This window comes from Bombina bombina, chromosome 6 (assembly GCF_027579735.1).
Source record: "Bombina bombina isolate aBomBom1 chromosome 6, aBomBom1.pri, whole genome shotgun sequence".
In the NCBI taxonomy this organism is placed as follows: domain Eukaryota; kingdom Metazoa; phylum Chordata; class Amphibia; order Anura; family Bombinatoridae; genus Bombina; species Bombina bombina.
The window spans coordinates 1,079,527,129-1,079,554,372 of record NC_069504.1 but is presented as its reverse complement, the minus strand read 5'-3'; the positions used below and the strand labels follow the sequence as shown (position 1 = coordinate 1,079,554,372).

Below are 27,244 nucleotides of genomic sequence, written 5' to 3'. Positions count from 1 at the left end.
TTCACTTTCCACCCGTGAGATCTGAGAAAGGCCAGGACAATGTCCGTGTGAGCCTTTGCTTGTGGAAGGGACGACGCTTGAATCAGAATGTCGTCCAAGTAAGGTACTACTGCAATGCCCCTTGGTCTTAGCACCGCTAGAAGGGACCCTAGTACCTTTGTGAAAATTCTTGGAGCAGTGGCTAATCCGAACGGAAGTGCCACAAACTGGTAATGCTTGTCCAGGAATGCGAACCTTAGGAACCGATGATGTTCCTTGTGGATAGGAATATGTAGATACGCATCCTTTAAATCCACCGTGGTCATGAATTGACCTTCCTGGATGGCAGGAAGAATTGTTCGAATGGTTTCCATTTTGAACGATGGAACCTTGAGAAACTTGTTTAGGATCTTGAGATCTAAGATTGGTCTGAATGTTCCCTCTTTTTTGGGAACTACGAACAGATTGGAGTAGAACCCCATCCCTTGTTCTCCTAATGGAACAGGATGAATCACTCCCATTTTTAACAGGTCTTCTACACAATGTAAGAATGCCTGTTTTTTTATGTGGTCTGAAGACAATTGAGACCTGTGGAACCTCCCCCTTGGGGGAAGCCCCTTGAATTCCAGAAGATAACCTTGGGAGACTATTTCTAGTGCCCAAGGATCCAGAACATCTCTTGCCCAAGCCTGAGCTTAGAGAGAGAGTCTGCCCCCCACCAGATCCGGTCCCGGATCGGGGGCCAACATCTCATGCTGTCTTGGTAGCAGTGGCAGGTTTCTTGGCCTGCTTTCCTTTGTTCCAGCCTTGCATTGGCCTCCAGGCTGGCTTGGCTTGAGAAGTATTACCCTCTTGCTTAGAGGACGTAGCACTTGGGGCTGGTCCGTTTCTGCGAAAGGGACGAAAATTAGGTTTATTTTTGGCTTTGAAAGACCTATCCTGAGGAAGGGCGTGGCCCTTGCCCCCAGTGATATCAGAGATAATCTCTTTCAAGTCAGGGCCAAACAGCGTTTTCCCCTTGAAAGGAATGTTAAGCAATTTGTTCTTGGAAGACGCATCCGCTGACCAAGATTTTAGCCAAAGCGCTCTGTGCGCCACAATAGCAAAGCCAGAATTTTTCGCCGCTAACCTAGCCAATTGCAAAGTGGCGTCTAGGGTGAAAGAATTAGCCAATTTGAGAGCATGAATTCTGTCCATAATCTCCTCATAAGAAGAAGAATTATTATTGAGCGCCTTTTCTAGTTCATCGAACCAGAAACACGCTGCTGTAGTGACAGGAACAATGCATGAAATTGGTTGTAGAAGGTAACCTTGCTGAACAAACATCTTTTTAAGCAAACCCTCTAATTTTTTATCCATAGGATCTTTGAAAGCACAACTATCTTCTATGGGTATAGTGGTGCGTTTGTTTAGAGTAGAAACCGCCCCCTCGACCTTGGGGACTGTCTGCCATAAGTCCTTTCTGGGGTCGACCATAGGAAACAATTTCTTAAATATGGGGGGAGGGACGAAAGGTATACCGGGCCTTTCCCATTCTTTATTTACAATGTCCGCCACCCGCTTGGGTATAGGAAAAGCTTCGGGGGGCCCCGGGACCTCTAGGAACTTGTCCATTTTACATAATTTCTCTGGAATGACCAAATTCTCACAATCATCCAGAGTAGATAACACCTCCTTAAGCAGAGCGCGGAGATGTTCCAATTTAAATTTAAATGTAATCACATCAGGTTCAGCTTGTTGAGAAATTTTCCCTGAATCTGAAATTTCTCCCTCAGACAAAACCTCCCTGGCCCCCTCAGACTGGTGTAGGGGCACTTCAGAACCAATATCATCAGCGTCCTCATGCTCTTCAGTATTTTCTAAAACAGAGCAGTCGCGCTTTCGCTGATAAGTGGGCATTTTGGCTAAAATGTTTTTGATAGAATTATCCATTACAGCCGTTAATTGTTGCATAGTAAGGAGTATTGGAGCACTAGATGTACTAGGGGCCTCCTGTGTGGGCAAGACTGGTGTAGACGAAGGAGGGGATGATGCAGTACCATGCTTACTCCCCTCACTTGAGGAATCATCTTGGGCATCATTTTCTCTAAATTTTGTGTCACATAAATCACATCTATTTAAATGAGAAGGAACCTTGGCTTCCCCACATACAGAACACAGTCTGGTAGTTCAGACATGATAAACAGGCATAAACTTGATAACAAAGCACAAAAAACGTTTTAAAATAAAACCGTTACTGTCACTTTAAATTTTAAACTGAACACACTTTATTACTGCATATGTGAAAAAGTATGAAGGAATTGTTCAAAATTCACCAAAATTTCACCACAGTGTCTTAAAGCCTTAAAAGTATTGCACACCAAATTTGGAAGCTTTAACCCTTAAAATAACGGAACCGGAGCCGTTTTTATATTTAACCCCTTTACAGTCCCTGGTATCTGCTTTGCTGAGACCCAACCAAGCCCAAAGGGGAATCCAAATGACGCCTTCAGAAAGTCTTTTCTATGTATCAGAGCTCCTCACACATGCATCTGCATGTCATGCTTCCCAAAAACAAGTGCGCAATAGAGGCGCGAAAATGAGACTCTGCCTATGATTAGGGAAAGCCCCTAGAGAATAAGGTGTCCAATACAGTGCCTGCCGGTTATTTTACATAGTTCCCAAGATTAAAATAATTCCTCAAGGCTATGGAGTATAAAATATGCTTATATATAAATCGTTTTAGCCCAGAAAATGTCTACAGTCTTAAAAGCCCTTGTGAAGCCCTTTTTTCTCTTTATGTAATAAAAATGGCTTACCGGATCCCATAGGGAAAATGACAGCTTCCAGCATTACATCGTCTTGTTAGAAATGTGTCATACCTCAAGCAGCAAAAGTCTGCTCCCTGTTTCCCCCAACTGAAGTTAATTCCTCTCAACAGTCCTGTGTGGAAACAGCCATCGATTTTAGTAACGGTTGGTAAAATCATTTTCCTCTTACAAACAGAAATCTTCATCTCTTTTCTGTTTCAGAGTAAATAGTACATACCAGCACTATTTTAAAATAACAAACTCTTGATTGAATAATAAAAACTACAGTTAAACACCAAAAAACTCTAAGCCATCTCCGTGGAGATGTTGCCTGTACAACGGCAAAGAGAATGACTGGGGAAGGCGGAGCCTAGGAGGGATCATGTGACCAGCTTTGCTGGGCTCTTTGCCATTTCCTGTTGGGGAGGAGAATATCCCACAAGTAAGGATGACGCCGTGGACCGGACACACCTATGTTGGAGAAATGGTACATGTCAGTTTAACAACTTCCATATAGACAGAAAAACAAAATTCTCAACATGAATAATCTTATAGAAAAAACTGGAACCTCTTTTTCTCTTTTTTACATAAACTAAGATTAGAAGTTTGAGTGGTCACTCTTGGACCTGTAAGCTTAAAGAAGTTTAGAAATTGGTGTTTTAAATGATAACAAAAGTGAAAATATCATTCTGCTGTGTAAATAATATGGTAAGATATGTAGGTATATTGCATAGTTTGGTTGCGGCATAGGCAAGATAAGACGCGTAGATAGCCCTCCTAAAATAGGAGGTTTATTATGGAGGGGGGGGGTGGTAGGGTACATACGATGAGAAAAATAAATATTTATCTTAGGAGGCTTTTAAAGTGTAGAGTATCAACTATAGGCATATAGTATGATATCCAGTTAACTATATGTGTAGGGCTAATATATGTGGAGTAAAATATATCAAGTATATTCCATATGTTAGCATCAAAGAATTTAATGGTTACTATGAGAACACCAGTTGAAAGCTGGGGTTATACATGTGCAGTAAACTCTCTCAGAGCTCTTAATAAGATAAATAGTATAAAGGCTTAATACCTGTAGCCACTGACCTAGTGGAGCTGTACAATGTAAAAAAACATAAAAAAAAATAAAGATGGCATATTAACAACATATTTTGAACCCATCGAGATCTGCATAAATATAGAGGCTCATCAAACAATTTAGATAGATATCAGGGCTGATTAAATAAAGTCTAGTAGGGAGGTTCCAACAACACAATTGGTATAATATATACATCAGGTCAACTATTCCCTTAGTGGAGGCAAAGCGTGATATCTATGCTAAGAATTATACAAGCACATGTACTATCAGAGGAGACATAGGAATGAGTTAACTTACATATGAGCCAATGCTATATCCTGCAAAAGAAAGCCTAGGTGTCTAAGGCGGTAAACCTGTCGCTGATTGAGTAGCTCACTTATAATATTATGGGAAGAGAGACTATAAAGAATAGCGCCAGTGAAGGTCCAGCCCCCACGAAGGCCATTTTCTAATATTCTAGTTAACTGTTGAGAGGGTATTAAATGTTTAATATAGGCAAATGAGTAAGTAAAAAAAGAGGGGAAAAAAAAATCATAAAAAAAAAAAATCCACTGTTCCCCTAATCACATTATACATATACATTACATTATGAACCAACATATAACATATCACAGGCTCCAAATTATTACTATGAAGTGTAGCTAATAGGAAAACGTATACAGATATGCAGGTAAACCTCTACATATTAGTTATTTTAACTATAATTCAAGACAAGGGCCTGCATCAATAAATACACCAAGACATAGATCTAGAATTCTCACAAATAAACCATTTGAACATAACGACTCCCCAGATATTTATAATAAGCTTGGGAAACCAGTGCACAATTACATAGATGGGAAGATAGAATATGGATCTGCTACAAGGCATGGGCCCTATGCCCTGCAGCATGAGACCTAGAACTTCAACACTCAACCACAAATTTTCAACATAAGATCTCTATTATCTAGGGAAGTCTTCACAAATGCAATCCAAGTTTGTCCTGTCTTCTCTAGTTCTCAGTTATATAGTACATGTGATTAATCAGGTAATAGCAATTAGATAGGGGTTCATCATCTACATACAGTCAGTTTTCATAGTACATTTTATTAGGAAATGTGTTTTGAAGATGGTATGCCTGAATTGTGAGTACTATAATCGATATGTGTACCTTGCCTAAGCCTATGTTAAATGTTATAGCTATAGACTAAGTATTAACAACAGGGCTACTGAGAGGCCCACTCTCTTCCGCCCGTGTTTATATCGGTTTCCTATAGAGGCACCATAATATATAGTAGGATTAAGTATGTAACTCTAGCTCTTAGATCCTAGCAGGGATTGGCTCCTATGAAAGACGCTATAAAATAGGAAAATAATGCCTAAACATTTGTAAATTTAAAACTATGTAAAGCACCCAACAGCAAACATTAATAACGTGGAAAACAGTCACAAAATAGATTGTAGAGAGATCCCAGAGGTTGTACAAATTTCTCTCATTGACAGCACAGATGTAGTTTCCAGGTCAGCCAATGCCTCTTCGGAGGCCACGAGGAATATACTGCACTGTTTGCACAAACCCCAGTAATGACCACAACCCGACAACAAATTCACTACTCATTGCAAGGTCCTCTGGCAGTCTTTTCCATATGCAGTCCTGCATCATCCAGCCATTCCTCTCAAGTGTATACACCCTGAAGCGATATGCAGTGAAAGCCAGCTTCCTTTTACTTCCTTTAATTTGCTGTATCGCCATCTGGACGGTGGGATGTTTCCCACTCTCGATCGTCAAAGCAGTATTCTGTGAATCCAGCCTATGATCGCCAGGAGTTGGCACACCGATCTGCACCTCCCCAACATCAGACTCCAAACCTAAGCGTCTAGCTTCCTCCATGGCGGCTGAGGAGGATGTGTGTTTCCATCTGGGTGAGTGGTCGATTGTCTTCTGCGGCTCGGCCGCATGGCAAGATTCAAGGTTCGGTATAAGAGGTTCATCTGTGTCCCACTTGCGGGTAGGTATGAAAGGTATCAAGGGTAAAATGAAGCACAGATCTGAGGTCGTTTATCAGCTGAAGGGATTTTTGCTTAGTTAGCATTTGAATAGGTGAGTCCCACGCTGCCACTGTCTCCATAATGTGCGGCTATAGCGTTCTAAGCTGAATGCCTGCCTCTCTGGTAATCCTGCTCCGAAATGCTCCCTCATCAGTTGAAAAGGCAGCGTACTCTTCTATAGCCCATTATCTCTATAGCCTTTTTCAGGAAGGGTATTATAGCATGGAAAGTCTAAAGTGCGGCTCAATAATCATGTGTTCATGAAGATGGTCGCTCCTAGAGAGATTTGATTGTAGGCCTGCTATCAAAAGATAGAATCTGGTCATCTGGTAGATATTCCGCTCCTCTACCCCAGACTCCTATGCCTCCAAAGCTCTTAGGGTCCCAAAATTGTAAAAGTTTAGGAATCTGAACGGTCTAAAAAGTTAATTTTCCAAAAAAAATAGAGCCAGAGCTACTATTAAGTGTGACCGTTCAGTTCCAAAGCTGGCTCCTCCCCCGCCAATGCTTATTTTCAATTCTAGGCTAAAATTTAAAACTAAATGAACAAATATACTTGTTATAAGTGCTAACATGATTGCAAACTTTTTTAACTTAATTATGCAAACCTGAAAGAGAGACACTGTAATCAACATTTCTTTCATGTAATTGGCAAAAGATCTAACTTCTTAACCAGAGGGAAATAGTAGAAGAAGAAGAGGCCTTCTGACCTTTACGCTTTCCAGAGAAAACAACAAACAGGGCAGAAGATTGCCTAAAATCTTTGGAAGCTTTAGAGCACGCACAACATACAAGTTATGCAAAAGACGTTCCTCATGAGAAGAAGGATTAAGACAAAAAGAAGGAACTATAAATTACCTGATCATCTCATTTCTTTCATATTGGCAAGAGTCCACACTGAGTTCTTCACACAGGGTGCGTCATTAGTGACGCGAGTGTGTCATTTCCGGATGTGGTTGGCGGCAAAAAAATTTCAGTTACATTGTGCGTCATACTTGGTGCCAAATTCTCTTCATTATTTATTACCCCATTGCTATTTGCCTCTTTCATTGTCAGAGGGCTATGCTATTTGCATTTTTCCCCATTCCTGAAACTGTCATATAAGGAAATTGATAATTTTGCTTTATATGTTGTTTTTTCTTCTACATTTTGCAAGATGTCTCAATCTGATCCGGTCTCAGAAGTATCTGTTGGAACGTTGCTGCCTGACATTGGTTCTACCAAAGCTAAGTGCATTTGTTGTAAAATTGTAGAGATTATATCTCCAACTGTCATTTGTATTAGTTGTCATGATAGACTTTTACATGCAGACAATGTGTCCATCAGTAATAGTACATTGCCAGTTGCAGTTCCTTCAACTTCTAATGTACATGATATACCTATGAATTTTAAAGAATTTGTTACCGATTCTATTCAGAAGGCTTTGTCTGCATTTCTGCCTTCTAATAAACGTAAAAGGTCTTTTAAAACTTCTCATAAAGTTGATGAAATTTCAAATGACCGACAACATAATGAATTATCCTCCTCTGATGAGGATCTATCTGATTCAGATGATCCTTCCTCAGATATTGACACTGACAAATCTAATTATTTATTTAAAATAGAGTATATTCGTTCTTTGTTAAAAGAAGTGTTAATTACTTTGGATATTGAGGAAGTTAGTCCTCGATATTAAAACTAGTATACGTTAAAATTCTGTTTTTAAAACTCCTATGGTTACTCCAGAGGTTTTTCCTATTCCTGATGCTATTTCTGATATGATTTCTAAGGAATGGAATAAGCCAGGTAATCCTTTTAATCCTTCTTCAAGGTTTAAAAAAATTGTATCCTTTACCAGCTATTTCAATAGAGTTTTGGGAAAAGATCCCCAAAGTTGATGGAGCTATTTCTACTCTAGCTAAACGTACTACTATTCCTATGGAAGATAGCACTTTCATTAAGGATCCTTTAGATAGGAAGCTTGAATCTTATCTAAGGAAAGCCTATTTATATTCAGGTCATCTTCTTAGGTCTGCAATTTCCTTGGCTGATGTTGCAGCTGCATCAACTTTTTGGTTGGAGAATTTAGCGCAACAAGAATTGGATTCTGACTTATCTAGCATTGTTCGCTTAATGCAACATGCTAATCATTTTATTTATGATGCTATTTTTGATATTATCAAAATTGATGTTAGATCCATGTCTTTAGCTATTTTAGCTAGAAGAGCTTTGTGGCATAAATCTTGGAATGCTGATATGACATCTAAGTCTAGATTACTCTCTCTTTCTTTCCAAGGTAATAATTTAATTTGGTTCTCAGTTGGATTCTATTATTTCAACTGTTACTGGGGGAAAGGGAGTTTTTTTGCCTCAGGATAAAAAACCTAAGGCTTCTAATCGTTTTCGTTCCTTTCGTCAAAATAATAATCCTTCCCCCAAGGCATCTGTTTCCAATTGGAAGCCTTCCTCAAATTGGAATAAATCCAAGCCTTTTAAGAAACCAAAGTCAGCCCCTAAGTCCGCATGAAGGTGCGGCCCTCATTCAAGCACAGCTGGTAGGGGGAAGATTAAAGTTTTTCTAGGATGTTTGGATAAATTCTGTCCAAAATAAATGGATTCAGAGCATTGTCTCTAAGGGGTACCGAATAGGATTCAGAGTAAGACCTCCGGTGAGAAGATTTTTTCTCTCACGCATCCCAGTAAATGCTCAGGCTTTCCTGAAGTGTGTTTAAGACCTGGGAGGTTTCAGGAGTAATCATGCCAGTTCCTTTTCAGGAACAAGGTCTGGGGTTTTATTCAAATCTATTCATTGTCCCAAAGAAAGAGAATTCATTCAGACCAGTTCTGGATCTGAAAATTTTGAATCGTTATGTAAGAGTACCAACTTTCAAGATGGTGACTAAGGACTATTCTGCCTTTTGTTCAGCAAGGACATTATATGTCCACAATAGACTTGCAGGATGCATACCTTCATATTCCGATTCATCCAGAACATTATCAGTTCCTGAGATTCTCTTTTCTAGACAAGCATTAACAATTTGTTGCTCTTCCATTTGGCCTAGCAACAGCTCCAAGAATCTTTTCAAAGGTTCTCAGTGCCCTACTCTATGTAATCAGAGAACAGGGTATTGCAGTGTTTCCTTATTTCGACGATATATTGGTACTAGCTCAGTCTTTACGTTCTGCAGAATCTCACATCAATCAACTAGTGTTGTTTCTTCGAAAACATGGTTGGAGGATCAATTTACCAACAAGTTCCTTGATTCCTCAGACAAGGGTTACCTTTTTAGGCTTCCAGATAGATTCAGTGTCCATGACTCTGTCTCTAACAGACAAGAGATGTTTAAAATTGGTTGCAGCCTGTCGGCACCTTCAGTCTCAGTCATTCCCTTCAGTGGCTATGTGCATGAAAGTTTTAGGTCTCATGACTGCAGCATCGGACGCGATTTCCTTTGCTCGTTTTCACATGCAACCTCTCCAGCTTTGCATGCTGAATCAATGGTGCCGGGATTATACAACGATATCACAATTAATATCCTTAAATCCCAATGTTCGACTCTCTCTGACGTGGTGGTTAAATCACTAGCGTTTAATTCAAGGGACCACTTTTGTTCGGCACACCTGGACTGTGATCACAACAGATGCAAGTCTTTCAGGTTGGGGATCTGTCTGGGGATCTCTGAAAGCACAAGGGGTTTGGAAATCTCAAGAGGCGAGATTACCAATCAATATTTTAGAACTCTGTGCAATTCTCAGAGCTCTTCAGTTTTGGCCTCTGTTGAAGAGAGAACCGTTCATCTGTTTTCAGACAGACAATGGCATATGTCAATCATCAGGGCGGGACTCGCAGTCCCCAAGCTATGAAAGAAGTATCTCGGATACTTGCGTGGGCAGAATCCAGCTCCTTTCTAATTTCTGCGGTTCATATCCCAGGTGTAGACAATTGGGAGGCGGATTATCTCTGCCATCAGACTTTACATCCGGGGGAGTGGTCCCTCCATCCAGATGTGTTTCCTCAGATTGTTCAGATGTGGGGTCTTCCAGAGATAAATCTGATGGCCTCTCATCTAAAGCAGAAACTTTCCAGATACCTGTCCAGGTCCAGGGATTTTCAGGTGGAAGCATTGAATGCGCTGACACTTCCTTGGTGTTCAAAAATGGTATATAGGAGAAGCGCTAAAAAGCTGCTGGATAAAAACAATGCATTTAAATAAATGTTTGGTTTGTGTTCCTCTTATACTTAGGAGAAAGAGGGAAAGTTTTATGATCCGTTTTAAATTAGTACCCTATATAGGTATATAACACATATGTGATACCAACTTCTCTAAGTAGATTCGATATTATTAAATATATTACTAAAACAGACAGCAATATTATAGAAAGACGGCAATATTAAATAAAATATAAAACTAAATTTAAAAACAATATTTATTGTAGCTTTCAATAAAATTCTATACCATCAGAGAGACATAAAACAAGAAAAGAAGCGTAGTATAATTCATATATTTCTATAGAATATATTAATCATAAAATATATAAATATAGAATATATTGTAACCGGTCACTATAAAACACAAAAACATAGGATATCCTTATATGTTATATACTTGTGTTAAATATTTAGCAATAAACATCTAAAAAATTCCATAAAAATATATATTGAAACAATTCTGTGTTAAAATAAAAGAAGACTATGCAAAGTACGTGTGGCGGCAAGAAGTGATTAGATACAAGTTTGCCAGAGAAAATGATATGTAGCGCTATACTGGAAATTACCAAATATTTGGATCCAAGAAATATAAATGTCTTTTCTTATTATATCGTCTCACGTCAATTTCTCAGTGTCCACAGAGAGTTCTGATTAAAATCTCGTCACTTTTAAGGAGATAAATTATTTAATATGGTAGATATATAGTTTCTTTCAAGGAGTGGATGCAAATCCGTTATTTCATAGCCTTATGCAGTTGATGTTAAACAATCATAGCCTGTGGGTGTATATATTTCTTACTCGCTGGATGATACAATTGTTAAACTCACCGATACACAAAGGATAGACTACCTCCGCTTGCAGCCTTCAACAGAACCCCACTACCTGTTTCAGCGTTCACTTCACCGTGTACCTGTATAACTGTGGTCGACGTCGCAGGTTACACGAGTTCCAGGTGGTTCAATAGCAATAGTGGAAATCGGGAGAATTTCAAACAGCAGTACAGTCCACTTTCGGCTTTTTCCGGTAGTCTTCAGAGGTTCGGTCTAGCTTAGATATACAGAGCGCTCTGTTTTTTTACCTCCAGTATAGAATACTTAGATGTAACACTCCAAGTAATGCTGATAATCCCAATCAACGCGTTTCAGCTGCTGAAAGCTTTTTTCAAGATCATCTTGGAGTGTTACATCCATACCATATTAAATTATTTATCTCCTTAAAAGTGACGAGATTTTAATCAGAACACTCTGTGGACACTGTGAAATTGACGTGAGACGATATAATAAGAAAAATAAGACATTTATATTTCTTGGATCCAAATATTGGTAATTTCCAGTATAGCGCTACATATTTCCTCTGGCAAACTTGTATCTAATCACTTCTTGCCGCCAAACGTACTTTGCATAGTCTTCTTTTATTTTAACACAGAATTGTTTCAATATATATTTTTATGGAATTTTTTAGATGTTTATTGCTAAATATTTAACACAAGTATATAACATAAGGATATCCTAGGTTTTTATTGTGTTTTATAGTGACCGGTTACAATATATTATATATTTATATATTTTATGTAGTAAAAAAAGAGGAGAATGTTCCAAATCCCTTAGCAAAACTTCGTGAGGCTGACACTCAGGATGATTAAAAAAAATTATCTTTATTAGAATAGTCCATAGGTATACAGCTAGACACCAAGGGTAAAAACAAAGTGAAACAAAGTTTGACCGGTTTCGGTCAACAGACCGTAGTCATAAACTTAAAATCTTGCAACATGTGCATACTATTTAAAACAAATAGCCTCCTCTCATTGGAGGAGCTCAACACACCCATGTTTAACCCTTTAATTACCTGGCTGAAGTAATATACAAGTGTACTAATACCTTAATCTGATAGTTATTATAGTTGCATTCACATATGTACAAGTGAAACCAATCAAAAAATAAAACAAAACATAATGAAAAAACAGAAGTATACTTATAAATATAATCAAAACCATGTTCATAGACCCACCATATCAAAAGTTGTCTCATAAGAAGTACATGGAGTGCAGAATTATTAGGCAAGTTGTATTTTTGAGGATTAATTTTATTATTGAACAAAAACCATGTTCTCAATGAACCCAAAAAACTCATTAATATCAAAGCTGAATAGTTTTGGAAGTAGTTTTTAGTTTGTTTTTAGTTATAGCTATTTTAGGGGGATATCTGTGTGTGCAGGTGACTATTACTGTGCATAATTATTAGGCAACTTAACAAAAAACAAATATATACCCATTTCAATTATTTATTTTTACCAATGAAACCAATATAACATCTCAACATTCACAAATATACATTTCTGACATTCAAAAACAAATCACTGACCAATATAGCCACCTTTCTTTGCAAGGACACTCCAAAGCCTGCCATCCATGGATTCTGTCAGTGTTTTGATCTGTTCACCATCAACATTGCGTGCAGCAGCAACCACAGCCTCCCAGACACTGTTCAGAGAGGTGTACTGTTTTCCCTCCTTGTAAATCTCACATTTGATGATGGACCACAGGTTCTCAATGGGGTTCAGATCAAGTGAACAAGGAGGCCATGTCATTAGATTTTCTTCTTTTATACCCTTTCTTGCCAGCCACGCTGTGGAGTACTTGGACGCGTGTGATGGAGCATTGTCCTGCATGAAAATCATGTTTTTCTTGAAGGATGCAGACTTCTTCCTGTACCACTGCTTGAAGAAGGTGTCTTCCAGAAACTGGCAGTAGGACTGGGAGTTGAGCTTGACTCCATCCTCAACCCGAAAAGGCCCCACAAGCTCATCTTTGATGATACCAGCCCAAACCAGTACTCCACCTCCACCTTGCTGGCGTCTGAGTCGGACTGGAGCTCTCTGCCCTTTACCAATCCAGCCACGGGCCCATCCATCTGGCCCATCAAGACTCACTCTCATTTCATCAGTCCATAAAACCTTAGAAAAATCAGTCTTGAGATATTTCTTGGCCCAGTCTTGACGTTTCAGCTTGTGTGTCTTGTTCAGTGGTGGTCGTCTTTCAGCCTTTCTTACCTTGGCCATGTCTTTGAGTATTGCACACCTTGTGCTTTTGGGCACTCCAGTGATGTTGCAGCTCTGAAATATGGCCAAACTGGTGGCAAGTGGCATCTTGGCAGCTGCACGCTTGACTTTTCTCAGTTCATGGGCAGTTATTTTGCGCCTTGGTTTTTCCACACGCTTCTTGCGACCCTGTTGACTATTTTGAATGAAACGCTTGATTGTTCGATGATCACGCTTCAGAAGCTTTGCAATTTTAAGAGTGCTGCATCCCTCTGCAAGATATCTCACTATTTTTGACTTTTCTGAGCCTGTCAAGTCCTTCTTTTGACCCATTTTGCCAAAGGAAAGGAAGTTGCCTAATAATTATGCACACCTGATATAGGGTGTTGATGTCATTAGACCACACCCCTTCTCATTACAGAGATGCACATCACCTAATATGCTTAATTGGTAGTAGGCTTTCGAGCCTATACAGCTTGGAGTAAGACAACATGCATAAAGAGGATGATGTGGTCAAAATACTAATTTGCCTAATAATTCTGCACTCCCTCTATGTTATAACAAAGGATATAATGGCGATTACTAAACAGAGCTGTGACATGATAACCAACTACCAATAATATAGGGGGGTACACATGTGTGCAGCAGCAATATACTGCATACATTGTTCAAAGGCTATGCACTAATAGATTTAGGAAAATTATGGAAAATTTAGTATATGCGTACCGCAGTATGCTGCAAGCATAATTCTATACTTATGTAATCTATATTATATAGAATGTATCATATTTATAAATAGTATAAGCCACATAAGGCGCTAACAACATAATAAAAAGGAGAAAGCGTTGGGCAGATATCTATATATACAAAAAAAGATTATAAATACATAATACATATGAGTAGTGGAAAATCAGATTTGTTGAGACCCCTAGGCCAATCAGCTCAATACTAACATGTGATACACTACCAGAAAACTGTACCTGTGAAACAAATACAAACTTAGCAATTACATTTAATAATGACTGAGCATACTGCAGTACTTCAGTAGTTCTGATTGGCCTAGGGGTCTCAACAAATCTGATTTTCCACTACTCATATGTATTATGTATTTATAATCTTTTTTTGTATATAGAGATATCTGCCCAGCGCTTTCTCCTTTTTATTATGTTGTTAGCGCCTTATGTGGCTTATACTATTTATAAATATATGATACATGCTATATAATATAGATTACATAAGTATAGAATTATGCTTGCAGCATACTGCGGTACGCATATACTGAATTTCCATAATTTTCCTAAATCTATTAGTGTATAGCCTTTGAACAATGTATGCAGTATATTGCTGCTGCACATATGTGTACCCCCCTATATTATTGGTAGTTGGTTATCATGTCACAGCTCTGTTTAGTAATCACCATTATATCCTTTGTTATAACATACTTCTTATGAGACAACTTTTGATATGGTGGGTCTATGAACATGGTTTTGATTATATTTATAAGTATACTTCTGTTTTTTCATTATGTTTTGTTTTATTTTTTGATTGGTTTCACTTGTACATATGTGAATGCAACTATAATAACCATCAGATTAAGGTATTAGTACACTTGTATATTACTTCAGCCAGGTAATTAAAGGGTTAAACATGGGTGTGTTGAGCTCCTCCAATGAGGGGAGGCTATTTGTTTTAAATAGTGTTGCAAGATTTTAAGTTTAGGACTACGGTCTGATGATCCGAAACCGGTCAAACTTTGTTTTTACCCTTGGTGTCTAGCTGTATACCTATGGACTATTCTAATAAAGATTATTTCTTTTAATCAACCTGAGTGTCAGCCTCACAAAGTTTTGCTAAGGGATTTGGAACATTCTCCTCTTTTTACTATTTACGTTGTGGATTTCTGGGACTCCACTCTTTTGCACAAGGGTTCCTGTACTCTCTGCAGGTAGCTGACAAGGGAGCTGCTGAAACCGGATGCTGGAAGGAGGGGCTTAGAGGCTGAACTGTGTGTGTGTGCAGTAAGGAGGATCTTGAAGACGCTGGGATTGCAAGCTGCAGCAGCCACAAGGAACTAAGGATGTATAAACACGCTGAACTGTGAGTGCTGCTTGAACTGTATTCTGTGACGTTTGCTTGCTTGCGCTATTGGTGTCTATATTGTTAGCCTTAGGAGGTGTTGGAAATTGTACACATTTATTGCTGCCTGGTCAGCGTTGTGTTTTGTTCCTCCCCTAAGGTATTGTGGCTACTAATTTCCACACATGCACCATAGCAGCCTATATGCTTCATCTATAATCATCAGTACAGACAGCACATACAACTTGGACAAGGGATTGAGCTCATAACTATCACCAGTAGGCGTGTTGTATCCAGGGTAAACCATTAACCCCACACGCTTTTTTACTACTTATATGTGAACTTTGGTTTCTCTCCCCTTTGTTTATATTTGAATGTCATTGGTACAATCTGCTCCTCACACACACATACTATTACTTGGGAATAATACTAGCCCCCACGACAGCCCCTCTGCTGATTATCTTTAGTCCACTACTCTATTTACACCTTTTGTGCAGACTCCGGTATATTTTGTTCTAAGTTTTATATATATATATATTTTATGATTAATATATTCTATAGAAATATATTGTTAATTATACTATGCTGGTTTTCTTGTTTTATGTCTCTCTGATGGTATAGAATTTGATTGAAAGCTACAATAAATATTGTTTTTAAATTTAGTTTTATATTTTATTTAATATTGCCCTCTTTCAATAATATTGCTGTCTGTTTTAGTAATATATTTAATAATATCGAATCTACTTAGAGGAGTAGTTGGTATCACATATGTGTTATATACCTATATAGGGTACTAATTTAAAACAGATCATAAAACTTTCCCTCTTTCTCCTAAGTACAAGAGGAACACAAACCACACATTTATATAAATGCATTGTTTTTATCCAGCAGCTTTTTAGCGCTTCTCCTATATACCGTTTTTGATCTTTTCACATTGAGAGGTTTGGATATCACCTCCCTAACTAGGAGATAGCTAGACTGGCCTAAGAGTATTTAGACACAATTTTTATATTTATTTATTACTTCCTTGGTGTTATCAACCTGCTTATATTTTCCCGCCTCTAGTTCTTCTTCCAAGAGTGATCTCCAAAATCATCATGGAACAATCGTTTGTGTTGCTGGGGGCTCCAGCATGGCCCCACAGGTTTTGCTATGCGGATCTTGTTTGGATGTCTAGTTGCCAACCTTGGCCACTTCAGTTAAGGCCGGACCTACTGTCTTCAAGGTCCATTTTTATATCAGGATCTCAAATCATTAAATTTGAAGGTATGGAAAATAAACGCTTAGTGCTAAGTAATAGAGGTTTCTCTGACTCAATGATTAATACTATGTTACAAGCTCGTAAATCTGTTTCTAGAAAGATTTATTATAGAGTTTGAAAAGCTTACATTTCATGGTGTTCTTCTCATAAATTCTCTTGGCATTCTTTTAGAATTAATAGAATTTTACAGTTTCTTCAGGATGGTTTGGATAAGGGTTTGTCTGCAAGTTCCGTGAAGGGACAAATCTCTGCCCTTTCTGTTTTATTTCACAGAAAGATTGCTAATCTTCACGATATTCACTGTTTTGTTCAGGCGTTAGTTCGTATTAAGCCTGTCATTAAATCAATTTCTCCTCCTTGGAGTCTTAATTTGGTTTTGAAGGCGCTACAGGCTCCTCCATTTGAGCCTATGCACTCTTTGGACATTAAACTACTTTCTTGGAAAGTGTTGTTCCTTTTGGCCATCTCTTCTGCTAGAAGAGTTTCTGAGCTATCTGCTCTTTCTTGTGAATCTCCTTTTCTGATTTTTCATCAGAATAAGGCGGTTTTGCGGACTTCATTTAAATTTTTACTGAAGGTTGTGAATTCTAACAACATTAGTAGAGAAATTGTTGTCCCTTTCTTGTGTCCTAATCCTAAGAATTATTTGGAAAGAACCTTACATTGTTTGGATGTGGTGAGAGCTTTGAAATATTATGTTAAAGCTACTAACGATTTCAGGAAGACTTCTAGTCTATTTGTTATATTTTCTGGTCCTAGGAAAGGTCAGACGGCCTCTGCTATTTCCTTGGCTTCTTGGTTAAAGCTTTTGATTCTTCAAGCTTATTTGGAGTTGGGTCAGGCCCCGCCTCAGAGAATTACAGCTCATTCTACTAGATCAGTCTCCACTTTGTGAGCTTTTAAGAATGAAGCTTCAGTTGATCAGATTTGCAAAGCAGCAACTTGGTCCTCTTTGCATACCTTTACTAAATTCTACCGTTTTGATGCATTTGCTTCTTCAGAAGCAGTTTTTGGTAGAAAAGTTCTTCAGGCAGCGGTTTCAGTTTGATTCTTCTGCTGATGTTTTAAGTTTTTCATTTCATTATGAGAATAACTTATATTTTGGGTTGTGGATTATTTTTTCAGCAGAAAATGTCTGCTGTTTATTTTTATCCCTTCCTCTCTAGTGACTCGAGTGGAGTTCCACATCTTGGGTATTGATATCCCATACGTCACTAGCTCATGGACTCTTGCCAATTACATGAAAACAAAACATAATTTATGTAAGAATTTACCTGATAAATTCATTTCTTTCATATTGGCAAGAGTCCATGAGGCCCACCCTTTTTATGGTGGTTATGATTTTTTGTATAAAGCACAATTATTTCCAAATTTCTTTGTTGATGCTTTTTACTCCTTTCTTTATCCCCCCACTACTTGGCTATTTGTTAAACTGAATTGTGGGTGTGGTGAGGGGTGTATTTATAAGCATTTTGAGGTTTCGGAAACTTTGCTCCACCTGGTAGGATTGTATATCCCATACGTCACTAGCTCATGGACTCTTGCTAATATGAAAGAAATTAATTTATCAGGTAAATTCTTACATAAATTATGTTTTTCTTCATTTTATTCAAAAAAAAAAAAAAGAGGACGTTTTAAAAAAGTGTCAGTTATTTTTTTCCTTTAAACTCATGATCATGTGCTAAATAAATAAATATATTCTGTAACACTTACAGAGGTGTGTCCCTCTCCAATGATAAAGACAGTGAATCCCTGCTAGTGAGTATAAATAGGAAGTACAAAAAGCAATACAGTAGTATTAGCTTAAAGTTAAAATGGCTTTTACACAACTTTTCTTTCTGGCAATATTATTGAATAAAGTTTACAAAAAGACATTCAAAATGGGAAAAACATACACTCACAAAAACAGCAAAAAGCAGTCTTTAATACTATAGACATTTTCAGAAGCATATAAACTCAGCTAATAAAATGAGTATTTAAGTTTGTGAGATTTACCTTCTCTATCCTCTGTCCCTTGCTCTAAAAACCCAACATCTATGCAGTAGAGAAGAGCCATTAAAATGGTCAGATTGACACGGTCCAATGAACCATCTGCTTCCACTGAGACTTTTTCCAGATATTCAATCAAAAGCAATGTATCTTCTTTGCTAAGTGGCGATTGACAGGCCCAGGAAAACAGGCATTCAGCCAAAGATTGACGGCATCCTTTTATAAGGTCTGAAACCTAGAAGTACAAGATGTTATAAAATGATGAAAAACTAATTTCGACACATTATTCTATATGATTGATAGAGAATAAGCTTGCAGTAGAAGACATGATCCAACAATCATCTCAAGATATATTCAGCACAATTAAAGCCTATTTTATTTGTCCTGGGCTCTCTTGAGATAGAGAGAGATAGAGAGATATATATACATACACACACACAAAGTCAATTGGGGCCGAAACGTTGGAAAATAAATGTTGAAAAACCTATGAAAAAGAGAGAAGAGTCTTTCTTGTATACCTATATTCATTTGTGACTCAGGCTCTTAGAAGTTATGCTAGAGTGCTAATCTTGCGTGGATATATATATATATATATATATATATATATATATATATATATATATATACACACATACATATATATATATATATATATATATATATATATATATATATATATATATATATATATATATATATATATATATACACACACATATATATACATACACACACACAATTTATCATTTTATATTACCATCTAAAAGTGTTTGTCTCTTTAATGCTTTTGCATAGTTGACTAATCTTTACAGTAAAGAACAATAAGGGAGACATTTGGTGACATACAAAGTATTCTAGAGAACTAGTGCACTCTACTTGTGTATCTGAGAAAAGCTTTTACAACAACCTTTTACAAAGTTTGACAAAATTGTTTTGCTGATGTATATTGTTATGATAATATCCTGAAGTAAGTAGTATCTGGGATGTTAGGAGATAAGACATTTTCTTGGTGAAAAGGACATTTCTTAGAATGACTCAGATGAGCATACATTCCTGCAGCAACGTCTGTTGAATTTTACAATATTATAATTTGGCTAGTAAGTTTTATCGATCTTAGACATCTTATTTTCTTTTCAGGACTGGAGTTTACTGTCATAAAATGGTCGGGTGGCTGATTAACAACAACAAGTATAACAAACTGCACAGACAAACCAGGATTTCAGGATAAGTTAAAGGGACAGTTAAGACCTTGTACAATACATTTCTATTGTGTTTCTATAGAATATATTTTATATACATTTAATGTTTATAAAATTCCTTTAACCCATTGAGTGCTAACGATGGCTCTGAGCCGTCGCAGAGTTTACCACTCTGGTGCTAACGACGGCTCAGAGCCGTCACTAGCACTCTCCCACCTTGAGGGAGATCTGGGGGCTCCCACCCCAGCGATCGGGCCTGCATAGCGACAGGCATCACCGGGGCTTCACGTTTTGTGTGGTGACGTCACTGCGCAACTTTATTAAAAATTTACAATACAAAGTATAGGGAAAGGGGGCATGCTGCTTAGACGCCTGTATCTGAGGCATCTAAGCAGCTACAGACCCCCAAGACCCACCGTTAGAAAGGTAATCGCCTAACCTTCCCAATGGTGTAAGTCTTGGGGATCTGGAAAAGAAAATACAAAAAACTCACAAAAAAACTTAAATCACCTTAGCACCCAGGTGGGAAAGTGCTTAGCACTCATAGGGTTAATAAGTCTTGTCTTCATCCAATATCTAAACCACATTATCTTGTTTTTAGATGGATTTTTGAGAAATTGTAACTATTTTTTTAAATCTATTTGTTTTAACCAATGATTTCCCATGTAAAAATCCTGGTATTGGCAGAGGAGGTAAATTAGTGTAGGTGACATTAAATAGTGAGTTTTGGGCATTTTATGGTCTAGCACAGTCTAGATGTGTTTGTTAACCCTTGCACGCACTGGACTAAGTCACAACCTGGTTATAGCTGTGGTGTTGACTAACCTGGTCTAGCACACATTACTTTATTGATAAGGAAATATAATTTGTCTAATATTAAAGAGTTCTAAACGCTGTTTTTGTAAAGCAAAGTGCATTTCAAAAATACTTAGAAGCAATTTTTCACAAGTACTTGCTTTGCAAAAAATGCTCCTGTTAAGTTTCCATTTAGCATGATAACGTGATAACTTGCCCGAGACCAGTTACAGAGTTAAACAAAGTCATGTTCTGACTGACAATGATGCTACTGCACTAAAACATGTACAATTACACACACTGCTATATCTGCTTTGGGTCATGTGCATATTAAGTTATCAATAGAGCATTTTTTTACATGTGATGTGCATTAAAAACCACAGGTTTTCTGTTCTTTTTGGAAAAAAATACAAGAGAAAAACATGTCACAATGTCTATATTGCAGTTCTATTACCTCTTTACGATGTTTTTCATTGCCAAGCCCTCTCTCCTTCTGCAGTTTCTCAAACTCATTGTTCACATCAATTTCAGAGACCAAGGTCAGGATTTTGCGTGAAAGCCCTTGTTGCATGAGATCATCAGTGAAATAAGTTGCCATGGACACTAGTTCTGGGCTGTTTACAAAAGAGGTTAGTATGAAAAACTGTAAAACCTGAACATCAAATTTCTAGTATAGTCCTTTTCATGAAGGAAAGAAAACAGCATTTTGTGTGTGCACAAATCTTACATGAAACAAAATATAGTGTCCTTCAGGACAACAGCACAGGAGTACAATTCATTAGTCTTCAGTTAGTATTTCCACACTTACATAAGAAGTAGAAACTATGAGAGGCCAGATCTATTCAGGCTACATTCTCCTCTTATACCATATTCCTCTCAGGTTTCACATACATTTGCTTGACAAACGCGGAGGGCAGCAGCCGAAACGTGTTGCAGACCCAAGCGCCTTGCCATAGAGCTACAGTCTCAAACAGCCCAAGATAGGAATGGAGACACAGGGCAGCTGTTTACTATCGAGACGGTACTCCAGGACTGGCTGCCGCACAAGTCCCCAAAAAGATATTTGGAAGGTGGCAAGAAAAAGCTATTACAAATAAAAGCACCACATACAACGAATGTCTTATAACTTCAAGGTTTACTGGGAGCTGAATGATGACAAAACTGAGTATACTCTGAAATCTCTTCTACTCCCAGCACACTACATTCATTGTATAAAAGGATTACAAAAGATTGCATATTTCACAACTATATCTTTTAAAACAATCTTATCAGGATTCTGGTTAAATGTTTTAAGGATTGATGCAAAACAATAACATTTTTGTCTACTAAAAACATTGAAATAGACCCAAATAGTATTGCTTCCTATGAACAACAGTTTTTTATATTTCATTTTTTTATCTGAAACAATTTTTTTTTAGAAAATAAAAAAGAGAATATATATATATAGCCGGTGGCCCAGCACTCCTTCCACTCAGGTGTAATCACCGCCTGGGTGCTATCCTCATGAGTAGGTAGAAATGTATTGGTAAAGGATGGCACTCGCAGGACTTTCTGTATATCAAACAGTGAAATTTTATTTCCAAATGCGTTTAACATGAGAGTGAATGCAAACGTTTCGACCCCAATATGGGCCTTCAAAACAAACAAGATATGTGCAAAGCAGTGAGCATCGCTCACAACGGCCTACAAGCCGGCTTGTAGGCTATTTTGTTGTGAGCAACGCACTGTTTGATTTACAGAAAGTCCTGTGAGTACCCTCCTTTATATATATATCTCAAAGTAGTGCACTCTCACTTGCCAACCCAGACACAGACCAGGGTGCTTAACGGAATAAACAATCTGAATAAGAATAAGCACTCTCTGGATTTTAAACAGCAAATAACACCATCATTATGCAAAACTACTATGCAGTCTTCTACTTTGCATTTATGCTTACCATTCCTATCATGAACTTTTCATCCTCATGCATTTAAGACTGCTTGCACGAGACTGCCTAGCAACTAACAGAAATATATGCTACTATCTGTCTGTTACTCATTCCTGCTGAGCTATTTTCTATGCTTACGCTTATACTGTTTGCTAGTTGCTTACTAACAGACGTATGTACATATTTTGAGATACATTATTAATAACTACTTAGATCCCATCAATATACCTGCACGGCATTAAGCCTTATATAATAAGGTGCCGTACGCAGCAGGGTGTAGTAGTTTAATAAGTGTGTCTCACTAATATAACTGCTCATATAAATGTATGTACACGACATTGACATGCCTTATATGTACTGCCCATAGTTACACTATATTTTCTTGGGCGCAATGTCAGTATCTACTTAGATCCCATTTTTATACCTGCCCGGCAATTAACCTTATACTTGAAGGTGCCGTTCGCAGCAGGGTGTAGTAGTCTGACAAAGGCTTCCTATGAAATACATTTACTCTACGGTTCATACAATGAGATATCTCTGTCTGACATGATAAAAAACAGCAGATTAAGCTATCTGCTGTAATATTGGTATACCTTTTGAAACTCCTTGTCAGTATATGTACTATGTTCAAGCATTCACACTAACCCCTGACCGGTCAGGTTTGTATTATAATTTTGTGTTTATTTTTTCTTTTGTATGTACATTTTTTGGTCCATAGTATTTAGACATATTGTATCTGTTTTTTAAACAATATGTCTCGCTAAATAAATAAATGCTAGAGATTGTCCTCTCTTGTGGCCACGTAAGTTTATTTTTTTACTCCTCATTTTACTTTGTTGAGCTAAATAAAATACTTTTTGAAAAGAGTGCTGAATTCCCTGTCTTTCATCCTGATATACCTGGCTCAGGATTTCTTCTCTGTCTTAAACCCATATAATATATATATATAGCCGGTGGCCCAGCACTCCTTCCACTCAGGTGTAATCACCGCCTGGGTGCTATCCTCATGAGTAGGTAGAAATGTATTGGTAAAGGATGGCACTCGCAGGACTTTCTGTATATCAAACAGTGAAATTTTATTTCCAAATGCGTTTAACATGAGAGTGAATGCAAACGTTTCGACCCCAATATGGGCCTTCAAAACAAACATGATATGTGCAAAGCAGTGAGCATCGCTCACAACGGCCTACAAGCCGGCTTGTAGGCTATTTTGTTGTGAGCAACGCACTGTTTGATTTACAGAAAGTCCTGTGAGTACCCTCCTTTATATATATATCTCAAAGTAGTGCACTCTCACTTGCCAACCCAGACACAGACCAGGGTGCTTAACGGAATAAACAATCTGAATAAGAATAAGCACTCTCTGGATTTTAAACAGCAAATATTTATTCGGCAGTGACGTTTCGGGGCATTCACCCCTTCCTCAGACAACCCAAAATGTGAAACAAGCAGTGTTAAATAATGACTCACTCCCCTCCCCCATCAAATTTCAGCCAATCAAAATACATCCAAAGCAACCAATAAGGGATGCATGTTAAACCAAAGAAAATTACATTTCTGTATAATGTCAAAAAAAGTGTATAATGTTAAAAAACATTTGTGTAGTATATCGATATATCATATCATGTACTAGTGTATCAGTGACAATGTGGTAAATGGCTATGGAATATCATCAGAATATAGAACATAAAGTAAATCTGCCTGTTTAAATTATACACTGTAATCGAAACATGAGGTATTCACTAGGCTTATTATTACAATGAGCAGTGGCTCGATTGTGAAGTATTTACTCTAGGAAATCACCAATGTGTATGGGCATTTCGCCATTAGCTAACACGCTAACCACCGCGTGTATTGAGGGGGCGTGTCATCATCCTAGAGTAAATACTTCTCACGAACAGTAAGTTGAGTTGCAGTTATGTTATCAATAGTTTTTCGTGTACAACATATGAGATATAATCGAGCCACTGCTCATTGTAATAATAAGCCTAGTGAATACCTCATGTTTCGATTACAGTGTATAATTTAAACAGGCAGATTTACTTTATGTTCTATATTCTGATGATATTCCATAGCCATTTACCACATTGTCACTGATACACTAGTACATGATATGATATATCGATATACTACACAAATGTTTTTTAACATTATACACTTTTTTTGACATTATACAGAAATGTAATTTTCTTTGGTTTAACATGCATCCCTTATTGGTTGCTTTGGATGTATTTTGATTGGCTGAAATTTGATGGGGGAGGGGAGTGAGTCATTATTTAACACTGCTTGTTTCACATTTTGGGTTGTCTGAGGAAGGGGTGAATATATATACATACATACATACATACATACATACATACATATATACACACACACAGTTGTGCTCATAAGTTTACATACCCTGGCAGAATTTATGATTTCTTGGCCATTTTTCAGAGAATATGAATGATAACACAAAAACTTTTCTTTCACTCATGGTTAGTGTTTGGCTGAAGCCATTTATTATCTATCAACTGTGTTTACTCTTTTTAAAATCATAACAACAGAAACTACCCAAATGAAACTGATCAAAAGTTTACATACCCTGGTGATTGTGGCCTGATAACATGCACACAAGTTGACACAAAGGGGTTTGAATGGCTATTAAAGGTAACCATCCTCACCTGTGATCTGTTTGCTTGTAATTATTGTGTGTGTATAAAAGGTCAATGAGCTTCTGGACTCCTGACAGACCATTGCATCTTTCATCCAGTGCTGCACTGAAGTTTCTGGATTCTGAGTCATGGGGAAAGAAAAATAATTGTCAAAGGATCTGTGGGAAAAAAGGTAGCTGAACTGTATTAAAACAGGCAAGGGATATAAAACAATATCCAAGGAATTGAGAATGCAAATCAGCAGTGTTCAAACTCTAATCAAGAAGTGGAAAATGAGGTTATCTGTTTGATAACATACTGCATTCAGCTTGTCATTAATTCTGACCAAATTTCCTGTGCCTTTGTAGCTCACACATCTCCAAAACATCCACCTCCGTGTTTCACAGTAGGAATAGTGTACCTTTCATTATAGGCCTTGTTGACTCCTCTCCAAAAGTAGTGTTTATGGTTGTGGCTAAAAAGCTCAATTTTGGTCTCATCACTCCAAATGACTTTGTGCCAGAAGGTTTGAGGCTTGTCTCTGTGCTGTTTGGTGTATTGTAAGCGAGATACTTTGTGGCATTTGCGTAGTAATGGCTTTCTTCTGGTGACTCGACCATGCAGCCAATCTTTCTTCAAGTGCCTCCTTATTGTGCATCTTGAAACAGCCACACCACATGTCCTGTATTTCACCTGAAGTTATTTGTGGGTTTGTCTTTGCATCCCGAACAATTTTCCTGGAAGTTGTGGCCGAAATTTTTGTTTGTCTACCTGACCGGTTTAGTTTCAACAGAACCCCTCATTTTTCACTTCTTTATTAGAGTTTGAACACTGCTGATTTGGATTCTCAATTCCTTGGATATCTTTTATATCCCTTTTCTGTTTTATACAGTTCAACTACCTTTTCCCGCAGATTCTTTGACAATTCTTTTGCTTTCCCCATGACCCAGAATCGTCAGTGCAGCACTGGATGAAAGATGCAAGGGTCTGTCAGGAGTCCAGAAACTCATTGACCTTTTATACACACACACACACACTAATTAATTACAAGCAAACAGATCACAGGTAAGGATGGTTACCTTTAGTAGCCATTCAAACCCCCTTGTGTCAACTTGTGTGCATGTTATCAGGCCAAAATCACCAGGGTATGTAAACTTTTGATCAGGGTCATTTGGGTAGTTTCTGTTGTTATTATGATTTTAAAAAGAGTAAACAGTTGATTGATAATAAATGGCATCAGCCAAACACTAACCATGAGTGAAAGAAAAGTTTTTGTGTTATCATTCATATTCTCTGAAAAATGGCCAAGAAATCATAATTTCTGCCAGGGTATGTAAACTTATGAACACAACTGTGTATATATATATATATATATATATATATATATATATATATATCTCAAACTTATTTTGTTTGAAAAGGATGGTGTACAAGAGATTGCAATATGCTTTTCCAAATTTCAAAAGCATATCAGCGTGTACAGTCTTTCCAGTGTCTTTATTAAGGACTACATCATCAGTGCAACCCTGTTTAATTCTTACTTATTTAAAAAAAAAAAGGGGGAAAGAAGAAATTTGTGATAGAGATTTGGCAAAATTATGAAGTAACCAATGATTATGGCCCAACATTTTCCAGAAGCAAATTCTCAAGGCCTGGAAGCCACAACTTTTTTCTTGATTTTTTGACAGTTTTTTTTTTAAAATCTATTTCTTGACAAACAAGGGAAATTGTTTCCATTGTTGTTACAGCTGAAATATTAATCATATTTTTACAACTTTAGCTTAAACAAAATGTTTTCAGAGTAACAAAGAGCTTTAAATTTCCAAAAACAAAAGTTGCTTTCTGTGTAGCAATATTTTCTCTGTGCCTTGTGCTAGGAAGACTGGCACTATTTGTTTATTATAGCTTATCTTGGCTATATAAACATGAGCACACAAGATATAAATTATGTTTCTGCCATAACAGAAAGTCACACTTTTGAAAAATTTGGGTTTTGTCATTATGGAGTGAAGATTCAATATAGTTTGGGAATTTTAAGGAAAGTGTATCTATTAAACATGGTATAGTGTGTGCATGTGTGTGTATATACTTTTGGTCATATAGTGTATTTGGACACCTGACTATATGACCTTCATGGACATCCCATTCAAAAAACCATGGGCATTAATATGGTATTGGCCCCTCTTTGAGGCTGTAACAGCCTACGCTTTTCTGGAAAGGCTTTCCACAAGATGGGTTTGTCTGCAGAAATTTGTG

The 27,244-nt window shown here is 37.5% G+C and overlaps 1 protein-coding gene across 1 annotated transcript in view; it reads right to left on the bottom strand.

Moving 5' to 3' along the window:
- NUP205 (nucleoporin 205) overlaps positions 1–27,244 on the bottom strand; it is a 373,309-nt gene that overhangs the window by 339,573 nt on the left and 6,492 nt on the right. Inside the window, exons 5-6 of the mRNA XM_053719689.1 lie at positions 20,883–21,042; positions 18,441–18,669 (exon numbers count right to left, since the gene is read on the bottom strand). Coding sequence (XP_053575664.1) covers positions 18,441–18,669; positions 20,883–21,042 — 389 coding nt within the window. The remainder of the gene's footprint in view (positions 1–18,440; positions 18,670–20,882; positions 21,043–27,244) is intronic.